Source organism: Neophocaena asiaeorientalis, unplaced genomic scaffold (genome assembly GCF_003031525.2).
Source record: "Neophocaena asiaeorientalis asiaeorientalis breed wild unplaced genomic scaffold, Neophocaena_asiaeorientalis_V1.1 scaffold171, whole genome shotgun sequence".
NCBI lineage: Eukaryota > Metazoa > Chordata > Mammalia > Artiodactyla > Phocoenidae > Neophocaena > Neophocaena asiaeorientalis.
In genome coordinates, this window is record NW_020174013.1 from 1503351 (window position 1) to 1525299 (window position 21949).

General features: G+C 38.1%; 2 protein-coding genes across 5 annotated transcripts in view; one reads left to right on the forward strand and one right to left on the reverse strand.

Moving 5' to 3' along the window:
- Window positions 1-37: 37 nt before the first annotated feature.
- Window positions 38-21793, forward strand: NDUFAF7 (NADH:ubiquinone oxidoreductase complex assembly factor 7). Of its 2 annotated transcripts, XR_003004291.1 has the most exons (11): window positions 38-118; window positions 427-590; window positions 3292-3372; window positions 4343-4453; window positions 8059-8272; window positions 9089-9147; window positions 9835-9945; window positions 12509-12652; window positions 14189-14362; window positions 14892-15183; window positions 20945-21793. XR_003004291.1 is itself a non-coding variant. In XM_024753563.1 (10 exons), exons 1-10 carry the CDS (start codon window positions 67-69, stop codon window positions 15105-15107), a joined length of 1326 nt encoding a protein of 441 aa, XP_024609331.1. In that variant the 5' UTR covers window positions 38-66; the 3' UTR covers window positions 15108-15351. The 2 variants fall into 2 exon arrangements, 1 of the variants encoding a protein (XP_024609331.1); XM_024753563.1 differs by lacking the exon at window positions 20945-21793 and having other exon boundaries at window positions 14892-15351.
- Window positions 18512-21949, reverse strand: part of PRKD3 (protein kinase D3) — a 72730-nt gene continuing 69292 nt past the window's right edge. For all 3 annotated transcript variants that reach the window (XM_024753562.1, XM_024753560.1, XM_024753561.1), the window contains one exon: window positions 18512-21206. In XM_024753562.1, the coding sequence (XP_024609330.1) occupies window positions 21033-21206 (174 nt within the window). In that variant the 3' untranslated portion in view covers window positions 18512-21032. The remainder of the gene's footprint in view (window positions 21207-21949) is intronic.

A 21949-nucleotide genomic window follows, 5' to 3' on the forward strand; every position in this document is an offset into this window, starting at 1 on the left:
GTCCTCCCCCGGAAATAGGAGCACTCCCTACCTACGGGTGGCTGGCAGCTTCCTGCGGAGTCTGAGATGAGCTTCTTGGCTGCGGCAGGCGCCGGGCGGCTGTACGCCGTGCGCGCAGGTAAGCAATTGCGGTGCCCGAGCCCCCGTTGCCGCGAAAACCGCCCGGGGCGCCTTCTCCAGTTGAGGGGGCTCCGGGGCGCTCTGGGCTGCAGCCTGGAGTCCAGCGTCAGACACGAAAGGGCTGTGTGGTCGTGGGCCAAGCGCGTGCCTGCTGCGCCCTTTGGGCGTGCTGAGGGCCCGAGACCGCTTTCCTGGCTTTGGCCGAGGTGGAGGGTTGACGAAGCCGCTTTGAAATCACTCCGGCTGCTGTGCAGATGCCAGTACTAAGGTTTCTAATGAATGCCGTTTAATGTGTGTTTTCTACAGTCTTTACTTGTCTTTGGAGAGGAAAGTACTTCAGCTCCGGGAATGAGCCGGCAGAAAACAACCCGGTGACCCCTATGCTGCGGCATCTTACGTACAAAATCAAGTCTACTGGTCCCATCACCGTGGCCGAGTACATGAAGGAGGTCTTGACCAACCCAGCCAAGGTATGGGTCGGGGAGCCCGGGGGCCAGGCCCGCTCTAGCTGCGCTGCGAGCTGTGAACCAGGAGGATATGCTCAGAGAGGACCCCGAAGGTCCTCAGCCCTGGCAGTTGCCTTCCAGGGGAAGAGCCACGCTCGAAGACCTGGGGACACATAAATGAATCTGTCAGTTGGTCAGGGCTGGGTCAAGTCAGCGGCAGTGGCTTTAAAGAGAGGACAAGTTACAAAGATGTTCAGGGGACGATGTAACCGATTGGATTTATGAGGTGAAGGAATGATGACTTCCCTACCTGGGTTTATGGTAGATACTGGAGTCATTTTTCAGGAAGAAGTGAGTTCAGGTGGAGGTAGAGGTAGGAAAGAGTTCAGTCTGAACTCTTTGAATTTGAAGTGTTTATGGGACTCAGGTGGAAATGTCCAATAGGCAACAGGAAATACGAATTTAGTGCCTGGAAAGCTGTGTTGGGATGGCATCAGCAGGCACTGGAAGCGTTATTCCACTGAGAATGGAAGGTCTGGGCGTTTACGTTCTAGCATTAGGCATTGTCACAGGTTTTTGTTTGGTTTTTTTGGGGGGGGGTTTTTTTGCAGTACGCGGGCCTCTGATTTTAGCGTCAATGGAAATCACTGACATTGTCATATCACAACAGAGTGATCATGATATTTCAAAATACTATTGTACTTCTCTGTACTTCAAAACTTCATTATTTATTAGAACTTCAGCTCAATTTTGCTTTTTAATACACTTATAAAGGTGTATATATATTACTATATCACAAATTTATTTTTAAAATATTTGATAAGTATTTTTCTTTTTTTATAAATTTATTTATTTAGTTTTGGTTGTGTTGGGTCTTCGTTGCTGCGCGCGGGCTTTCTCTAGTTGCGGCGAGCGGGGGCTACTCTTTGTTGCAGTGTGCGGGCTTCTCATTGCGGTGGCTTCTCTTGTTGCGGAGCACGGGCTCTAGGCACGCAGGCTTCAGTAGTTGTGGCTCGCGGACTTAGTTGCTCTGCGGCATGTGGGATCTTCCCAGACCAGGGCTCAAACCCGTGTCCCCTGTGTTGGCAGGCAGATTCTTAACCACAGCACCACCAGGGAAGCCTGATAAGTATTTTTCAATTGATTTCATATTTAGTCCTGTGTGTTTTAAGTCCTGTGCATTTAAAAACATTCTGTGAAGGGTCTGTAGTGATCATTAGACTGCCAGAGTGGTTTGTTTCTCACACACACACACACACACCCCACCCCTGAAATACTTCCTTACGAAGGGAAAGAGAAAGGCTAGAGGGGAGATGCTGTATGGAGTGAAAAAAATTTTTTTAAAGATGGAAGTGACTTCATTAAATTTCTAATGCTGAGGGGGAAAAGTTGAAGCTGTAAGAGAAAGCTGTGATAGAAAGATCCTGGCCCATGGGGGCTATGAGGAATGGTGATTGAGCCAGAGCACAGGGTTAAGTTTGGAAAAGAGCAGAAGGTGTAGGTGTTTCATCCTTTGAGTCCCAAGGAAAGAATGGGAACAGTGGAGGCTGGATGGGGTCAGGAACCTGAGGAAGTCTATTTAATAACATTCTTTAATTCCTGTGTGGGCCAGAGCCCAGGTCACCTGCTGAGAGTAAGCTGGTAGAAGAAGGGGCTTGAAGGGCATAGGGAAATTTTAAACAATTCTTGAGTGTTTCTTGAAGGCTAGACACTACGCTAAAACTTGGTATATGAAGGTAAATAAGACATAGTCCTGTCCTCCAAATGACTAATCCTTCTGGTGAAGAATTTAGATATATAAAGAAATAAGTTTAGAAAAGGAGGCATGCGGTTTTGCCTGAGGTTGGAGGGCTGGAGGAGGAGGTCAGAGAAGATGGCATTTGAGCAGATTCAGTCTTACTGAGTAGAAGATTGCCAGGGAGAGATGGGAGAGGAGAAAGGAGAACATTTGTGATGGCAAGGATGTGTGGCCAGGCAGGGCAAATTAAAAACAAAACAAAACAAAAGCAAACAAAAAAATCAACTTTTTATTAAGATATAACATTCACATAGAAAAATGCAAAATCACATTTATACAGCTTGATGAATTTTTTTTTTTTTTTTTGCGGTACGCGGGCCTCTCACTGTTGTGGCCTCTCCCATTGCGGAGCACAGGCTCCGGATGCACAGGCTCAGCGGCCATGGCTCACGGGCCCAGCCGCTCCGTGGCATGTGGGATCATCCCAGACCGGGGCACGAACCCGTGTCCCCTGCATCGGCAGGCAGACTCTCAACCACTGCGCCACCAGGGAAGCCCCGGCTTGATGAATTTTGACAAAGTGAACACTCCTGTGTCACCAGCACCCAGGTCAAGAAGCAGCCTCAAGAGCAGGCAGGGCTGATTTGAAACACAGTGGGAGAGTTTGGGCGAGGGGCTTGCGGGGCAGCCAGGGTCTTTGTGTGGAGGCAGGAGAGGGAGGGCAGCTGTGCAGTGTGGAGAGGGGCCCTGCTTGGCTTCTGCCTTTGTAGTCAAGGAGTGATTGTTTTTCTACCAGTTCTGCAAAATGACTGTTACTTTGTAAAATTTACGTAAAGACGCTGTTTATTTTGCTTATTTAGAAGACAGAACTTTCTTATGAAATAACTTGTTTATCTCATTGTATACATTATGTGAGATTTTGGAGGGGTGTTTTAAAAAGCTTATTTGAAAATTAATTTGTTTTCTCCATTTTTTCTTTTTACTTAGGGCTATTATGTGAACCGTGACATGCTAGGAGAAAAAGGAGATTTCATTACTTCACCTGAAATAAGTCAGATCTTTGGGGAGGTAATATCCAACGTAAACTCTAGAAGAAACTAATTATCAAACATTTGAGAGTAGATCAAGTAGTAGTATTCTACAGTAGTGTTTTACAGCTTTGTTTTTGGTGATTCATCGAGTTTTAATTTTTTAGTGGTTTACATACTGAAGGAATAGAGAGTAATAGAGGTATCGAGGACATTTGAAAGGTTTATACTTTACTGTAGAAAAGGAAATGTAGAGATACAAAGGCCAGAAGGAAAGAAAAAGAAAAGAAATGGAAGAAAAGGTGTTGGAAAAGAGGAGAACCAGATGAAAAAATGAGAATGGAAAGACAAAGAGAGACAACAGGCAAGGTGAAGAAGAAGGTTGAGAGTTCCCTCAAGAAGGAAGAGAGAAAAGATTAAAAATACTGAGGAATTAGTGGAATCAAAATGCACTCTATAGCCTATACCCCTTATTTAGCTCTATTTACAGTAGAAGTTTCCTTAAGAACTTTGAATTCTTTTCAGGAATTCTAGTTCATTTATTTCTATATATAACCTTTGATCACTTTAGAAATAGAAAATAGTACACAAAAGGAAGAAAAATCTAGGGATTAAAAAATATTAATTATGACTTAAAGCCATGTAATTATTGAAATTACATGAATATGAAGAAATGGCAGAATCATATTTCATATGTCTGTTTGCTTTCAAATACTAGTACCTTTCGGTAAGTGATATCTTCTTATCTATGTCATGGGACTTTTTATAGTAGAGGCTGCCTTTTAACTAGGTGTTTTCTTCTGTTATTAAGCTTCCTAAGTGGTGTGTGTTTTAATGTAGTCCCAGTGAAGTTCCTGTGTGCATATACATATATTAACATGTTAAATAACGTGTATGGTTGTTAGGAAACATTTTGCCTTCCGGCGTAAAGTCTATTTACATAGAGTTTTATATTGTGGTATACTTTTATGCTTTTATAATGCTTGAATGTAGTTCTTTCCTTGTCACAGCTCCTAGGGATATGGTTCATCAGTGAATGGATAGCTACTGGAAAAAATGCAGCTTTCCAATTGGTGGAACTGGGCCCAGGCAGGGGTACCCTCTTGGGAGATATTTTGAGGGTAAGTAATAAAAGAATGTCTTAAAGTCTCACGTACCTGACCCTTGTTACTTTTGACTGAGTTTGAAAACTTGTTGATTTCCTTGGTTTTCAGTCTTATCTCCTTAATCTCATATTTCTCAGCTAAAATGTAATGTCAAAATAATATAATGAATCATTACTTGTTATGTTTCTAATCTTAAAAAATGGGGGTGAGGGGAGAATGTAAAAGCTAAAAGTATAAAACATTTAGAAGATATTATGGGAGAATATATTCATCTTCTGAGTAGGGAGTTTTTTACGTTATATAAAAAGCAGAAGCCATAAAGGAAAAGATTAATAACTTCAAATACATTAAAATTAAGAACTTTTTTGTTCTTTAAAGAAACTAGGAACATTTTGTTCTTCAAAGACACCATAAAGAAAGTGACAAGAGAAAACACAAAGTGGGAGGAGTTATTTGTAACACATATAACTAACAAAGAACTGGTAGTTAGAATACATAAAGAACTTTTTTCTTTTATAGATTTATTTATTTATTTATTTTTAATATTTTGGCTGTGTTGGGTCTTCTGTTGCTGTGCACACTTTCTCTAGTTGCGGCAAGCTGGGGCTACTCTTCGTTGTGGTGCGAGGGCTTCTCATTGCGGTGGCTTCTCTTGTTGCGGAGCACGGGCTCTAGGCTCGCAGGCTCAGTAGTTGTGGCCCATGGGCTTAGTTGCTCTGTAGCATGTGGGTTTTTCCTGGACTAGGGCTCGAACCTGTGTCCCCTGCATTGGCAAGCAGATTCTCAACCACTGCGCCACCAGGGAAGCCCCGAAGATCTCCTTTAAATCCGTAAGAAGGTGACAGATAACTCAGAAAAGTCACGCCAAAGATGTGAACAGGCCTGTCATAAAAGAGGAAATCCATGTGGCTAATGAAAACAAAAAGATGCTCAGACTCATTGCTAGTCAGGGAAATGAAAATTAAAATCACAGTGAGTAACCCCTGTACCCTCAAAATTAGAAAGTCTGACAACACCAATGTTGTCAGACCTTGGTTGGTGAGGATGGGGAGCAAGGGGAACTCTCATGTACTGCTTGTAAGTATATTTTGGTACAACCTGTATGAATAGCTACTGGGCATATTCTACTAACATCAAAGTTACTTACATTGTATGTTCCAAAATAAATTGTGAGTTTATTTTGTGTGTACCTGACAAATCAGTGTAAAAAAAATGCATATTCAATTTAAAGAAATTTAAATTTCTTGGGCTTCCCAGGTGGCGCAGTGGTTGAGAGTCCACCTGCCGATGCAGGGGATGCGGGTTCGTGCCCTGGTCCGGGAAGATCCCACATGCTGTGGAGTGGCTGGGCCCGTGAGCCGTGGCCGCGGAGCCTGTGCGTCCGGAGCCTGTGCTGCGCAGGCGGGAGAGGCCACAGCAGTGAAAGGCCCACGTACCGCAAAAAAAAAAGAAAGAAAAAAAGAAGAAATTTAAATTTCTTGATGCTATATGATTTCTGCTTGAAATTAAGAATTGAAGGATTGTTTTTTCAAAGAAAATTTACAAATATCTGACAAATAAGAATCCTTATTGTATTGTATGTTTTTGGTGGTGGGGGTAACCCACTGATTTATTTTTCCAGGGCTCTATTTTGTATCTTTTTAAATTGGCAAAGTCATTTGAATATAAAATATTTAATAAGATTCTCACACAATATTTTGTTTCAAGAACTTTAAAAATTAAGCCCAAAGCTCTTTTTTTCTTAAAAAAAATTTTTTTTAATTGAAGTATAGTTGATTTACAGTGTTTCAGGTGTACAGCAAAGTGATTATATATATATTTTCAGATTATTTTCCATTATAGGTTATTATAAGATATTGAATATAGTTCCTTGAGCTATACAGTAGGTCCTTGTTTATTTTATATATGGTAGTGTTTATTTGTTAATCCCAAATTCCTAATCCCTGTCCCCCATAATCCATTCTTTATGCTTGTCTTTTGGAAAGAAAACGCTTGGCTTTATCATTCCCCTGCGGAAACATCTTTGGCAGCTACCCTCTTATCAGTACAAGATGTTCACAACCAGACTTGTTTCTGTGCTCTACCTTGAATTCCGTGCTCCAAACTATATGCACCAAACTATACCCACAGCTCTTAAAATGTCTAAAGGATGCTTCCCTAGATCAAGTCCTGAGAACTCTTAAAAAGCCAAAGAATTTAAAGGAATGTAAAGAAAATAGCCAAAGGTGTAATTACAGACTTTATTTTTGATCATATTTCTGAAGGATTTTTCTCTTGGGGAGAAGTTTTTCTATGTATAGTTTCATCTCAAAACTAAATTTGGAAAAGTCGCCTTGTCCTAATCAGTCTGTACCTGCATATTCAGGTCTCAAAAGTAGGAGGCAAATCACCAGTGAGTATTAAATTCAAATGAAAAAAATATTGATGTACTTTATGCAATTGGCATTGAATTTTTAGCATTAAGATACTGATAAAACATTAGTATATTCCCTTTTTTCCTCATGTTTACAGTAGCAAAAAAATGTGTGTGGCTAAGAAGAAATTGAAAATGGGAAAGAACCTCAGAGTTAAACTGTCAAGTAATTAGTGCCATTCAAATCTGATTTCTTGTGGATACAGTCTGATCATCTCAGGGGTGAGACTTTTGTAGGCATAGCAGCTTTTTCGTTTTCTTTTTTTCTTTATTTTTTTTTCAAGCTGTTGCCACAGCTTCCTGCTGCCCAAGGTTTGCTGGCCTAATCACTTGAGATACAGCAGTTTGACTTTCGCATCACTTTCTAGGGCCCTACTTGCTGTATCAGTGGCTAGTCAATGATCTTCTTTGGGATACTCCCTTCATAGCAGCTTTTTATTTTTATTTTATTTATTTATTTTTGGCTGTGTTGGGTCTTCGTTTCTGTGCGAGGGCTTTCTCTAGTTGCGGCAAGTGGGGGCCACTTTTCATCGCGGTGCGCGGGCCTCTCACTATCGCGGCCTCTCTTGTTGTGGAGCACAGGCTCCAGACGCGCAGGCTCAGTAGTTGTGGCTCACAGGCCTAGTTGCTCCGCGGCATGTGGGATCTTTTCAGACCAGGGCTCGAACCCGTGTCCCCTGCATTGGCAGGCAGATTCTCAACCACTGCGCCACCAGGGAAGCCCCCATAGCAGCTTTTTAAAATCAAGCCTAGCTCTTTACCCATGAACTTGCTGTGTGGCCCCAGGTGTGATGTGTATAATAATTTTCAGGTCTTATAAGTAATAAATCTGTTTTTTTCAAAGTTAAAAAAAATCAAGGCTATATACATTTTATTTCTTGGGTCTTTTTTTAGACTCCCTAATCTGAATCATTGTTTTTATTGGATGCTAAAGCTTTTATTTTCATTTGTTAGTCCTAATTCTCATTTTTATCAGTAGGAAACCAAACTGTACTGTGTACTATGTACTGTTTGTTTCTTATATGGACCATGTTTAATAACTCCGGTAGGTTATGATGCTCATAGACTGCTGGAGAGTGACTTGTGTGAGGTTCTCTGAAACCAATTATTACTTTTGCTGTGACATGAGCAAATTATTGAGGTAAATGGTTAGAAAACCTAAAATCTACTCAACAAGCTTTTGCCAGTTTCTTCTTTTTATATTTAGGTGTTCAGTCAGCTTGCATCTGTGCTGAAAAACTGTGACATTTCAATACATCTGGTAGAGGTGAGCCAAAAATTAAGTGAGATTCAAGCATTAACGTTGACGGAAGAGAAGGTCCTATTAGAGCGAAATGCTGGATCCCCAGTATATATGAAAGGTGTCACTAAGTCTGGAATTCCAATTTCCTGGTACCGAGATGTGCAAGATGTTCCAAAAGGTAATTATTTTACATTGATTAATTAAAGAATTTTGATCACAACCCCTCACAGTAGTGATGGGTGACCACAACCTTGTAGAGCAATGTAGTAGATTGAGTTAGGGCTGCCAAGTCCCTTACCTATAGAGAACAGCATTGTGTTAGAAAATAATTTCATGTGGTGTTGCAAAAACCAAAGCAAACCAAAACCAAAACATGGATCTCGGTTGTACTTTTAATTTTTTCCCTACCCCTCAGATAGTACTGATGATGAAGTAGCCCAAGGCAGTGGGGCCCGAAGGAAGCAGTGTTAGTAGATGAGTTTACTTTAATTATCTCATCTTTTGATCATCCTTACTTGCCTAGAGGCAAGCAGGGGGTGGTAGGAGAATCCCTTCACTCCTCAAGAATGTTATATTGACGAGCCCCAGCTCAAACCTAAAGTGGTGGTCTGACCTTGGCCAAGGCACCACAGCCATTCCTGGCCTTAAGCATCTTGGATGATTTTAGGAAATTCAAATCCTCTTCCAGCTAACAAATTTGAGTTCTGATTTCTTTTGGGCCTGGTGATGAATAAAACATTAAACTGATAACTGGGATATTTCAGCTCTGACCCTCTATGCGGAAAATGGAAATAGTAATAATTGTTCCTATGTATGTTCTGCACAGTAGGTTTGCCATGAAGAGGTGGGTGATTCTGTGGAAATTATAATTATGGAAGCATCACAAGTTGCATTACGAAGAACTATGCATTTTCTTTTTGTTAATGTTCAAAACAACCAATTGATTGCCTTGAAAATGCTGAAATGTTAATTTTTTTCTTCTGTTTTTAAATAGAGTACAGCTTTTATCTTGCACATGAATTTTTCGATGTTCTTCCTGTGCATAAGTTTCAGGTATTGATGGGAAAGAAGTCACATTTATAACTGAATAACAAAGGGCCTTATGTTGTAAGAATAAACATTTATGGTGTTTAATTATTGTTGAAGTTAGCTATATCTGGAAGTTTGATGAATATAAATAATTGAAAGGCAAAAGTGAAATATTAAGAATTCTTAGTTCTTAGGATATTAAGGATTCTTAATTCTTCTGGGATAAAGATGTATGAGAATGTAAGATAGTAAATCACTGTAGTGCAATGAAGGATTATTTTTTAGCAACTATTTTTAAATTCCAAAAATTAAAAATTTTCTTCATTCTTTCTGTGAGGAGATTTAAGATTTGGTGGTAATGCACATGTACTGGTAACTTGTAGGGCTAAGAGTATATATTATTATGTAGTAATTTGTTGGCAGAAGCGTCTGATTAGTCCTCCTAAGTCTGTTTTCCATTTTGGGGGCACTTTCCATGTTGCTTATTTCCTCCTCCATTTCTTATCTAAACAGCATTAATAGTTTGCATCTATCATTCTACTCATACTGTTAAAAGGAAATGAAGTAATGCCTTTAAATAATTTAAGTGGTAAAGTGCTCTGTAAATGTTAGTTATCTATCTTGTATATGATAAGAGGAGAAAAGTTATTTTGGTAGAGGCAATTTTGAGAACTTGCAAAAATTTGTTCTTATGTGTTATTTTGTGTTTAGAAAACACCACACGGATGGCGAGAAGTACTCGTTGATATTGACCCACAGGTTTCTGATAAACTGAGATTTGTTTTGGCGCCTTGTGCCACCCCAGCAGAAGCCTTCATACAAGTAGGAATAATTTTTTTTTTCTTAGTTTATTGCCAACCAAATCTTCAGTCTTATTTTCTGAGTTAGTATTTTAGAGTTCCTTGTAACATGAAAGGTGCTTTTTATTAATAGTGAAAACGCACAGGATTTAGAGTCAGGAGACTGGGTTCAAATCATTTCTTAGCTGTGTAACCTTAATGTAATAAGAAAGTAAGTGCTTACTCAGCAGGTCCCTGACTGTCTGTGTTTACCTCAGTTCTCTATCAAATGGTGACAATATTGTCTACTTGACAGGAAGTTATGTATCTGTGAAAACAATGTAGTACAGTGTAAAGTAACAATATTTATTGAATATTTTGTATGTATTACTCTTTTTTTTTTAATTTATTTTTGGCTGCACTGGGTCTTCGTTGCTGTGCGCTGGCTTTCTCTAGTTGCAGCGAGTGGGGGCTCCTCTTTGTTGCGGTGTGCAGGCTTCTCATTGCGGTGGCTTCTCTTGTTGCAGAGCACAGGCTGTAGGTGCGCGGGCTTCAGTAGTTGTGGCATGCAAGCTCAGTATTTGTGGCTCGTGGGCTCTAGAGTGCAGGCTCAGTAGTTGTGGCTCGTGGGCTTTAGAGCACAGGCTCAGTAGTTGTGGCACACAGGCTTAGTTGCTCCGCGGCATGTGGGATCTTCCCAGACCCGGGCTCGAACCCATGTCCCCTGCATTGGCAGGTGGATTCTTAACCACTGCACCACCAGGGAAGCCCCTGTTACTCTATTTTCTCATTTAATTCTCAAAACTATTATTAGGTAAGTTGTATCACTCTCTTTGGGCTACTGTTAGAGCATGCCTTTTTTCTCATGCTTCCACCCAAATTAAAATTTGATTACTCCTTCTTTCTATTGTCCTCAAGGAATAATTGCAAGAGCTTGTGTATCTTCGGTTTGAGTTTAAACGTTCAAAACACCTGTACTTCTCAGGAATGTTTGAGCTTTAGATTGCCTGTTTTATTCCCTTTTTTTCGAGCTCAGAAAAAGATGATTTCTACTTTCTGAACCATAACTAAGAATTTCTGCCTTAGAAGTTATCGATTTTAAAAGCAGAAGAGCTTTTAAACGTAAACCTATGAATTAAGTTTTCATTGCAAAGCTTAAGTTTAAAATGTCAGCCTAAGTGCTTGTGAGCATTTCTACTTTTTCATACTCTGGCTAATTTACCTGAGTGAGAAACAAATTCATAAAGCTACTGAGAGCTAACCCGCCGGGAGTTCATTGTTTTTAGGTCTTCACTTGAACAGTGTACACTTATGAGAAAGGGAGTGATGATTTCCCTCTCATTTGGATGGAGCAAATGGTAATGGAACCTCTTGTCTTGAAGAGCAGTCTAGGATATTAAGAATGTCAGCATGGAACGCTGAGTCGTGTCACCTTATGCCTGAAGCAGCTGACCCCATGGTTTATATAGTCAAACCACAGTAATTTATTTAATAGCACTGGAGGCTTAGTGGTTTATTATTTCATTTAATTCTCACAATAAGCCTAGTATATGAAATAGACTGTGAAAGGTTAAGTAACTTGTCTCTAGTAAGCAGTAGATGAGGTGAGACTCAAGGGCTGAGTCTGCCTGACTGTGTACCTCTTTGACCTGTGCCATTATAGGCAGAGACATCAGAGCAGGTCAGTACTTCACTTGTACTAGGTGTTAGGAGGGAGCAACAGTTAATGTACGTTTGCACAATGAGGAAAAAAATTCTTTCATTATCATAGGAATTAGTGAAATTTCGTATCTGCTAGTCCAGTTGGTAAGAATTACTATTGTCAATACACGTTTTAAGCTAGTATGTACTTCTTGAGGACCCTTAGTTGAACATCTTGGGAAATTAGGGCTTCAGGTACATTGACACTAGTTTATAAGCTGGTATTGCTAGATATAGGGCATATCGTTGAGGTACCTTTTCCCGCCAAAGAAGGCAGATATACTTGCTTTAATAGGGTCTGTTTTGTTATATTGGATTTATATCATTTGTTCCGCCAGCACAACTTTTCAGTGTCTCTTATGTGTCAGACACTGTTCTAGGCAGACAAAAATTCCTTTTCCATGCTTTCAACCCAGTGGAATATATTTATATGAATTACGATACAGAAGTAAAATCACCATAAATAAAATGATAATGTTCTTAGCCATCTGGAGGGTTGAGGGGGCATATGCCTTTCTATAAAAGGCATTAAAATTAAAATGTCTTTGTAAACTGAATGGATATCAGAGAACCAAGGAGTTCTGTATAATAGAAAGGATGTCGTGTGAAAAGTTGAGTGTAGACAACATATTCATATTGAGAAGGAATTTATTTTTTTTATTTAAAAAATTTTTTTTTTTTTTAAATTTTTTTGGCTGTGCTACATGCGGGACTTTAGTTCCTTGACCAGGGACTGAACATGCGCCCCCTGCAGTGGAAGCATGGTGTTCCAGCCACTGGCCCACCCAGGGAAGCCCTGAGAAGGAATTTATTTTTATTGTAACTAAGAAATGCTCATTGTAGAAAAACCCTAAGGAAACAGGTTTTTTGAATGATGTATTTTGATTCAACTGTTCCCTTACTAGTGTGATGAAACAAGGGATCACGTGGAAGTGTGTCCTGATGCTGGTGTTATTATTCAGGAACTTTCTCAACGCATTTCAGTAACTGGAGGTGCTGCCCTGATTGCTGATTATGGTCATGATGGAACTAAGACAGATACCTTCAGAGTATGTATAATTCAGTCACATGATTTATCAGAATTTAACTGGTACAGTTTACTTACAGTTGTCATTTGTTAGGTTTGAAGCTCACTGAAGATCTTTTATCTTATTGGTTTTTACAGTGCTTAGCACTGTTGTATTACATTATTTTATAATTAATCCATGTTATTATAATTACCCTTAACCCTGTATCTTACTGTCCACCTCTCCTTTGAACAGGGTCTGGATTGTCTGCATTATTCCTTAAGTTGCAGAACCTAGGTTTGCATAGATCCTAGTAAGCATCTGAATAATTCAAATTGAAAGATTTTCTTAAAAGTTCTTAAAAATTTCCCCTCCTTCATTTAAAAAAACATTGTTACTTTTTTTTTTTTTTTTTTCAGTACGCGGGCCTCTCGCTGTTGTGGCCTCTCCCATTGCGGGGCACAGGCTCCGGACGCGCAGGCTCAGCGGCCATGGCTCACGGGCCCAGCCGCTCCGCGGCATGTGGGATCTTCCCGGACCGGGGCACGAACCTGTGTCCCCTGCATTGGCAGGCGGACTCTCAACCACTGTGCCACCAGGGAAGCCCCCATTGTTACTTTTTATAGATTTGATCTAGCTACTGTAATCAAACCTTTTCTGTCATATTTTCAACACGTTTTTTCCTTTCCAGGTGTATTGTTTTATCCTTCCTAAACATCCTTTCTTACGCTTTTGGAACAGGGGTCCCCAACCCCTGGGCCTCAGACCATTAGTGGTCCTTGGCCTGTTAGGAACCGGGCTGCACAGCAGGAGGTGAGCAGCAGGCCAGTGAGCGAAGCCTCATCTGCTCCCCGTCGCTCCCATGACCACATGAACCATCCCCAAAATTGTCTTCCACGAAAGCGGTCCCTGGTGCCAAAAAGGTTGGGGACCGCTGTCTTGGAATACGATCAGTTCTGTTCGATATACTTTAATTATACTGAAATACATTTAACTAGATGTTATTAAGTCATTTTCTAGATCGGTGTTTCTCAATTTCTAACTTTGTTCATTTAAAGAAAAACCTGGAGAGTTTTTTTTTCTTTAAGCACTGATTCTCTAGGCTTATCTCCAGGATTCTGATTTGCTAGGTCTGGGTAGAGTCCAGTAACATGTTCTCAGGTGATTTTTTTTTTTAATAATTTTTATTGGAGTATAGTCACTTTGCTCTCAGGTGATTCTGATGCATATAGTTGATGGATACACTTTGTAAAACACCATCTAGGTTCTGGTATCCTGAATTCATCTGGAGAATTCTCTCTTATACTTCATCACTATGGGCATTAATGAAAATTTTAAACTGTCAAAGGCAGCATCTTCAGGCACTATAACATAGCACTTTATAGTGGGTTTTCCACATAGCATCTCATTTGAAGAAAGGGTGCTATTTGGTAAGAGTTTGTAAACCACTGATATCGGCTATATTTTCCTTTTTAACAGTTGTTATGTAAAATGTACTAAAATGATAGCATTTCTTTAATCTTGATAATGATAACCATAAAGGTACAAAAACTCATCATTTAAAAAATTATGTTCAAGGGGTTTTGTGGCCACAGGCTTCATGATGTCTTAATTGCCCCGGGAACAGCAGACCTCACAGCTGACGTGGATTTCAGTTACTTGCGCAGAATGTCCCAGGGGAAAGTAGCTTCTCTGGGTCCAATAAAACAGCAAACATTTTTAAGAAATATGGGCATTGATGTCCGGCTGAAGGTAATGATTTATGTTATTTCACTGTTATTAAATATTTTAATTTCATACTATTTCAATAAATATTTTAAGTTCACTTGGCCTTAATGCTCTTGTTGTTAGTCAGATCCTTGGTATTCCAGTCTTTTCAGTAGTATAGGGTTCAGTGTAACCAGACAGCCTGGGGGTGGAGCAGCCTGGTAAGTTCCATGCATCTCTTCTGAGGTAAAATGAAGACTTGCAAATAATATTCACGTTTGTTAAGAAAACTTGACTGCCTGTATGAGTATGAATTTTACAACTGTTTTGAAGACATCTTAACCCTTCAGTGTAGATCAAAGCACCTGGGAATATTTGCTAAACATACAAATCCATAGGTTTGGGTCACAGCAACCTGTGTCTTTAATAAACACACCATGATTCTAAGGTAGATGATCAGAAATTACATTTTAAGCACTGTTTTATTGAATAGCTAATAGTCATTAGTATTGCTGCAAATAACTAGGAATCCTTTCTCCTGGTTATTTTCACTAAGAAATCTTTTTCTTTTCAGGTTCTTTTAGATAAATCAGATGAGCCATCACTGAGGCAGCAGTTACTTCAGGGCTATGATATGTTAATGAATCCTACGAAGATGGGAGAAAGATTTAACTTTTTTGCCTTGATACCTCATCAGAGACTTCATGGTAGAAATCATCAGATGAATGCATGTCAGTCAAAACCCTCTCCATCACCCGTAGCTGGGTTTGGTGAACTTGCTTGGCGGTGATATTTCAGTTTGGACTTTCTACTCCCAAGTTGGCCTAAGAAACTAGAATAAAGGGAACACATTTTATATATCACAGGTAAAATAAGTATTAAAATATTTTCTCTCTTCACAGCCAATAAAAATAGCCCATACAGTACAACTGAAAATTGATCTTTTAAGATTGTGTTTGATTCTTGGTACAAATGTGTGTTCTCAATTTAATGAAACTTATTATCGGGTTTCCTCTAATTAATAAAGCTAGTTGCTGTATTTTTATTTTAAAATGTAAACGTGAATTCTGATTGGTTTTATAACTGGAAACAACTGGCCATTCACAGGGGACTGATTAAATAGAACTATCCATATATTTTTAAAATGAGGTAGAGTAGTATGTTCTGACATAGATTGCTAAGATTTAGTAAGTGAAAAAGTAGGGTGCAAAATGTTTTGTAGTTATGATTCCATTTTTGTTGGAGAAAAGCTACGTTTAAAGAAATGCTTAGACGTAATTTCACAGCAATTAAAACACTAAATGCGGACTGGTTGTTTTCTGTTCAGTGATACTTACTTTTATATAAAAAGTAAGGAAAGGATGCCCAATAATCACTAGTTATTAAAGGGACTGTCTTCTCCATTGTATATTCTTTCCTCCTTTGTTGTAGATTGACCATAGGTGCGTGAGTTTATTTCTGGGCTCTCTGTTCTGTTCCATTGATCTGTGTCTGTTTTTTGTGCCAATACGCTGTTTTGATAACTGTAGCTTTGTAGTCAAGTCTGAAGTCAGGGAGCATGATACCATCAGCGTTGTTCTTTTTTCTCAAGATTGCTTTGGGAATTTGGGTCTTTTGTGGTTCCATATTAATTTTAGGATTATTTGTTCTAGTTGTGTGAAAAATGTCATGGGTATTTTGATGGGGATTGCATTAAATCTGTAGATTGCTTTTGGGTAGTATTGACATTTTAACAATATTAATTCTTCCAATCCAAGAACATAGGATATATTTCCGTTTCTTTGTATCATTTTCAGATTCCTTCCTCAGTGTTTTATAGCTGTCAGAGTATAGGTCTTCCACCTTCTTGGTTATTTATTCCTAGATACTTTATTCTTTTTGATGCCGATTTTAAATGGGATTGTTTTCTGGCTTTCTCTGATAGTTCATTATTTGTGTATAGAAAAGCAACAGATTTCTGTGTATTAATCTTGTATCCTGCAACTTTACTGAATTCGTTAGTTCTAACAGTTTTTTGGTGGAGACTTTAGGGTTTTCTATGTACAGTATCATGTCATCTGCAAATAGAGACCATTTTATTTTTTCCCTTCCAATTTGGATTTTAGAGGGAAGATTTTCAGCTTTTCCCTATTGAGTGTGGTTAAGTGGCCTTTATTATGTTGAGATATGTTCCCTCTATATCAACTTTGTTGAGAGTTTTTATCATGAATGACTGTTAAATTTTGTCAGATGCTGCTTCTATCTCTTTTGAGATGATCATATGATTTTTATCCTTTTGTTAATGTAGTGGGTCACACTGATTAATTTGCAAATATTGAACTATCCTCGTGTCCCTGGAATACATCCCACTTGATCATGGTGTGTGATCCTTTTTATATATTGTTGGATTCAGTTTGCTAACTTAACGAGGATTTTTTGCATCTATATTCATCAGAGATACTGGACTGTAATTTTCTTCTTTTGTAGAGTCCTTACCTGGTTTTGGTACTAGGGTAATAATGGTGGTCTTGGAGAATGAATTTGGGAGCATTCCATTCTCTTCAGTTTTTGGAATAGTTTGAGAAGGATAGGTATTAGCTTTTCTTAGTATGTTTAGAATTCCCCTGTGAAGCCTGAACTTTGGTTTGCTGGGAGGTTTTTTATTAATTACAAATTCAATTTCACTACTAATGACTGGTCTGAACTGTTCAGATTGTCTGTTTCTTAACTCAGTCTTGGCAGGTTGTATGTTTCTAGAAATTTTTCCATTTCTTCTAGGTTGTCCACTTTGTTGGCATATAATTATTTGTAGTATTCTCTTATTTTTTTTTGTATCTCAGTAGTACAGCTGTGTCTCCTCTTTCTTATTTTGTTTATTTGGGTCCTCTCTTTTTTCTCGATGAGCCTGGCTAAAGGTTTATCAATTTTGCAAAATGGTTTATCAATTTTGTTTATCTTTTCAAAAAGCCAGCTCTTGGTTTCATTGATGTTTTCTGTTGTTTTTTGGTCTCTATTTTATTTCCTCTCTTATAATTATTATTTCCTTCCATCTACTAACTTTGGGCTTTGTTCTTCCTTTTCTAATTCCTTTAGACAGTAGGTTAGGTTATTTGAAATTTTTCTTCTTTCTTGAGGTAGGCCTTATATTGCTATGAACTTCAATAATCACTAGTAAATATCCCAGTCTGGTTTGAGGGGTGGGAAAAGACTTACTTTTTTTTTAATTTGTCCTCCTTTTTGGTATTTGAATTTTTTACCATATTCTTCTGTGAATTTTATAATTAAAATTAGATTAAAAAATTTTTAAAGTCACAGTAAAACCAATAAACCTAACAGGTATTTAAAATATGACTTAGAATAAATCCAGACTGCTTAGGAGGAATAATTTTCTAAATTGAGTTAATTCTCTCTTATTTTCAGATAATTGTCAAGATTTAGTTCTATAAGTTCTCATTTTTTGGTTCAAAAAACTTTTATTAATAGCAGACATATGGACTTTATGAAGGACTGTTATATAAGCAACACAAATTTGTGAAATTAAAGAAAAAGAATACTAGCTATATGTCTTGAATTTATAGCTTAACTATATTGGAAATTCATTGGCAGAGTGATGAATGGTTGTTTCTCATTGCTTCTTTGGCTTCACTGAGAACAGGACTAGCATTCTCTATCTCACGCTAAATATAGGAAGATGGAGGCCTTATTTTTCAGATGCTGCTCAACTTTGGGCCATTCCTAGCCACCCTTAAAGACTCGGTTGGAGAATTTTTAGAAGATTAAAATGCCCATAGTTGGCCCTTCGCAATTATTTAATAGTTTTTATGATTAAGGGGAAAGAGGCAATGCTTCTTGACACCTATACATGTACTTTGGTGTTAGGTATTTAACTTAAGTCTTTCGGTAGTTGCAGTAGTGGAATATTTGATGGTAGTTTCTGAAAAACCTAAAATTATTCCAAACTTTCATTCCAAGAAGTGAGACCTTGAGGTTATTACCTCAAATTTTGTATAAAATTGTAATAATGAGTTGTTTTTTATTTTAGTCAGATTTAAAAAAAGAAATCTGTGTTCTTAAATATAGCATTGGTTTCATTTACAAATACTATTTCCAAAACAGTTCTATTACCAAAGCCTGGGAAAAGAACACAACCAAATAAAATATTCTTTGGATACCTCTACTAGAGATAGGCTCAGGTTTTCACATGGAAAAGTATGGTGATATGGAAATACATTTTATTATCAAGCTTCTTTGAGGATATTTACAAAAAGTGGGATGTAATAAAAAATAAAAATGTACTAAACAGTGTCATTATAGACTACTTTGTACATTATCAAATGTTTCTAACAATTATTTCTTATACAAACACAATGACTTCAAGACAAAAAAAGGTTATGCAGGTTATACAGTAACTGGAGAAATTACTCAACTCCAAATTATGACAGTGCCTTTACATTTTTTTTTTTTAGAAAACTTCTTAGGCATTCAACAGAAACAAAAAGAGTGCAATTAATTTCATGGCTTGTAAAGTTTGATTATGTAAGTATAGCAAACAAACGTCATTCCAGTTAATTATCATTTTACGCAGTAAAACCACAATAGGGTGCCTAGTGACTCAGAATTACTTCATTTTAGCATACTGATATAAACACTTACTTTAGAGAAATTTGGGGAAGTTATCCTCTATCACGGGGAAAATGCACTTTCCAGACGTTTTGCAAAATTAATTTGGTTTAATTTTTTAAACTCCTCTTTGACAATGAAATACTGAGACATTGTGGAGTGTCTCCTGGAGATATTTAGGGGTAGGCAGTATAGTAAAATGGTTAGGAGGGGTAAGAAGGACTCTGGAGCCACATTGCCTGGGTTCAAACCCACATCCTAACTGTGACCTTCAGCAGCTAGTTACTTAATTTCCCTGTGCCTCAGTTTCCTTATCTGTGAGATAGAGTTCACGTGCACTTACCTCATGGCTGTTGTGAGGGTAAAACACATAAAGAGCTCAGAAAAGAGGAGCACTGTGTGTTTCCTTCCATTCTCTCAAGGATATTTTAGTCCTAGATAAGGCAGTAGCTTCAGGATCTCTAAGGGCCCTCTCAGTCTTAGTCTGTTCACAAGAAGAACATTCTTTTCCTTTGCTACCTCAAATTCTGTGGGCAGTGATAGTTAACACATTTATAACTTTTAGCTTATCAACATCTGATCTTCACAACAACACTGTGAGAAAGGTACAGGCAAGAATTATAATCTTTATTTTATAGATTGAGGAACTCAAGGCTCAGACAGATTGTCACTTGCCGAGGCCAACATAGGTAATTAAAGAACAGAGCCAGAGTTTTTGGCTCCACATCTTTGGCTCTTTTTGGAGGGAAAAAAGTTTACAATGATTACTGAGGAATCAAAAAACAAAAAGTCCCTAGATTTTTTATAAGTGAATGGTCCCACCAGATCTTTAACTTTTTTGGGGGAAAACTGTTAGTAACTTTTAAAAAGCTATGAAAAAATCTAACCTCTTAAATATGATATCTGGGTAGAAAAAAATGTCTTTAGCTGGCTGCTGAAGCTGCAGTGTTAAAAAAAAAAAAACTTATTTCATTCTTTCATTTGCTCAGCTGATAATACAGCCGTACTCTTACAAACTGTTTCATGCTCCACCCTGTCCACTCCCTCAAACTGCTTAAAATATAATTGGTTTTAAAACATTCCAGGTATCTGTAAAGCCTTCCAATAAGCTAAGGGAAGAACAAAAGGATGCTGTTATTCTTTCCTGTAGCATTAACTGACTCTGCACTGGCCTACTTCTAGCATATATTTAATTTTCTTCCTCAAATTATTCAACCCTGTGTAAAGATAAATTGTGTAATTAGAGTTCAGATCTACACCTATTAAATGTTGGAATCCAATTGTGGCACCACAATGGCGTCAGTGGGAACGTGAATAGTTAGCAGCAGAGTTGAGCTATAAGAAGACATACATAACAACTCAGCACTGAGACCAGCAGTTCCTACTCCTGGTTTTGTACATCAGTTGTCCCGAATGACCTTAGGGGCTGTTGCAACATATCAATACTTACAAAAGGTGACAACTTAATTTTCATGTTCCAAAGAGCATATTCAGAATTTCAACTCCAAAAGGGTTTAGGGATCACTGTTTTGGAGTCTTGACTGACCTAAAAAAGAAAGGTAAAACAGTCCAGCACTCCCTTTCCAGGAGTCTAGGAAAAACCCCTCAATGCCTCTATGGTCGGTTAAACAAATGTTTATAAAGTCTATAGGAAATGGCATGCTGGCAGCCTCTCAGTTACCGCATAAATGCACATCTGTTTAGTAATCAACCTTGTAACTCTTGTATGATTTGGTCAAGCTATGCAATAACTGGACTCTAGCTTGCCTTTTTCTCCTTTTTAAAAAAATGTTAAGAATAGGAAAGGGAAGATAAATTAAGTGCCACTATTGTACTAAAATGAACGATTAGGAAAAATACAAAAACCAGTTATTGCTTATGCTGTAAAAATTTATGAAAAGCTTTATCTTGGGTTCCATTATGTGTTTTTATTACTCAGTTTCCCCTCTTGTACCTACTCAATATGAACTACAGTATTGGTGTCACTGATTCCTTATCATATTTCCTCATGTCTTTGCATCCTTTCAGATGACAACCTACAAAGAACAACAGTTATGCAGCAAAATACCAGTCCATAACATGAAATCCTTCCTTATTGAAGTTAGCTCAATAATAATTAAGGATCCTCTTCCATGTCATCTGGATTGGGAGCCATAATGAAGTGCTTTGGGTATACAAGGTTGTGTGTATATGCATGTATTTCCCAGCGGGCATCGTCACTTTCGTGTGTAATGTAACGTTCACCAATGCGAGTTTCAAATTCTCTAAGGTCAAGCCAAGTCTGATAGTCCTAGGGGAAAAAAAAAGATTATGAACCATAAAAGAAACAATACTGTCAACCTTCTTTTTTTTTTGCTCAGCACCCTAGTCATAAAATTGACAACCCCTACCTCCTAAATACTTGCTACACAATACGTTCATTTGTAATATTTTAAGTTAGCAATGTTAAAGATAAATACTTTTTCAAATTTAGAGTCTCTCATGAAGGAAGGAACTAGTTTCTAAAATTAAAAAAGAAAACATTGCCTCAGGCTTCTGAGGTGGCTAATAATAACCACTAAAATATTTTGTTGGAGAGGCCTACACCTTACTTCTCAAAATAGGGGAAAGTGCTTAGAATCTGTTATCAGGATAATTTAATAACTGCTGAGACTAAATATGATTATATTTGTTTTGAAGTTATTTCTACCCCTCATTCCCTTTAAAATTGTTCTGAAGCTTCTCTCTTTACTCTGAAGTTTGGGGGTATCTTTTGACAAATCTATGCAATAGCTTTTGGGGGGAATTAAGCCAAACATTTTAAATGGCATCTCTGATCTCTTCAATGCAAATATAAACCTTTTAGTGGACATTTTAAAAATAAAATATATTTGACAACATAATGTGTCATGCTCACCTTACAGAAAGGTAAAATGAATACTATAAGGCCCTAAGACATGTAGAATCTATTGCTTTTAAGAGTGGTTTCATTAAGACAATCACCATGAACTGCTCAAATGAGAATCGCCGAAGAGAGGTACATTTTTTTTTTCT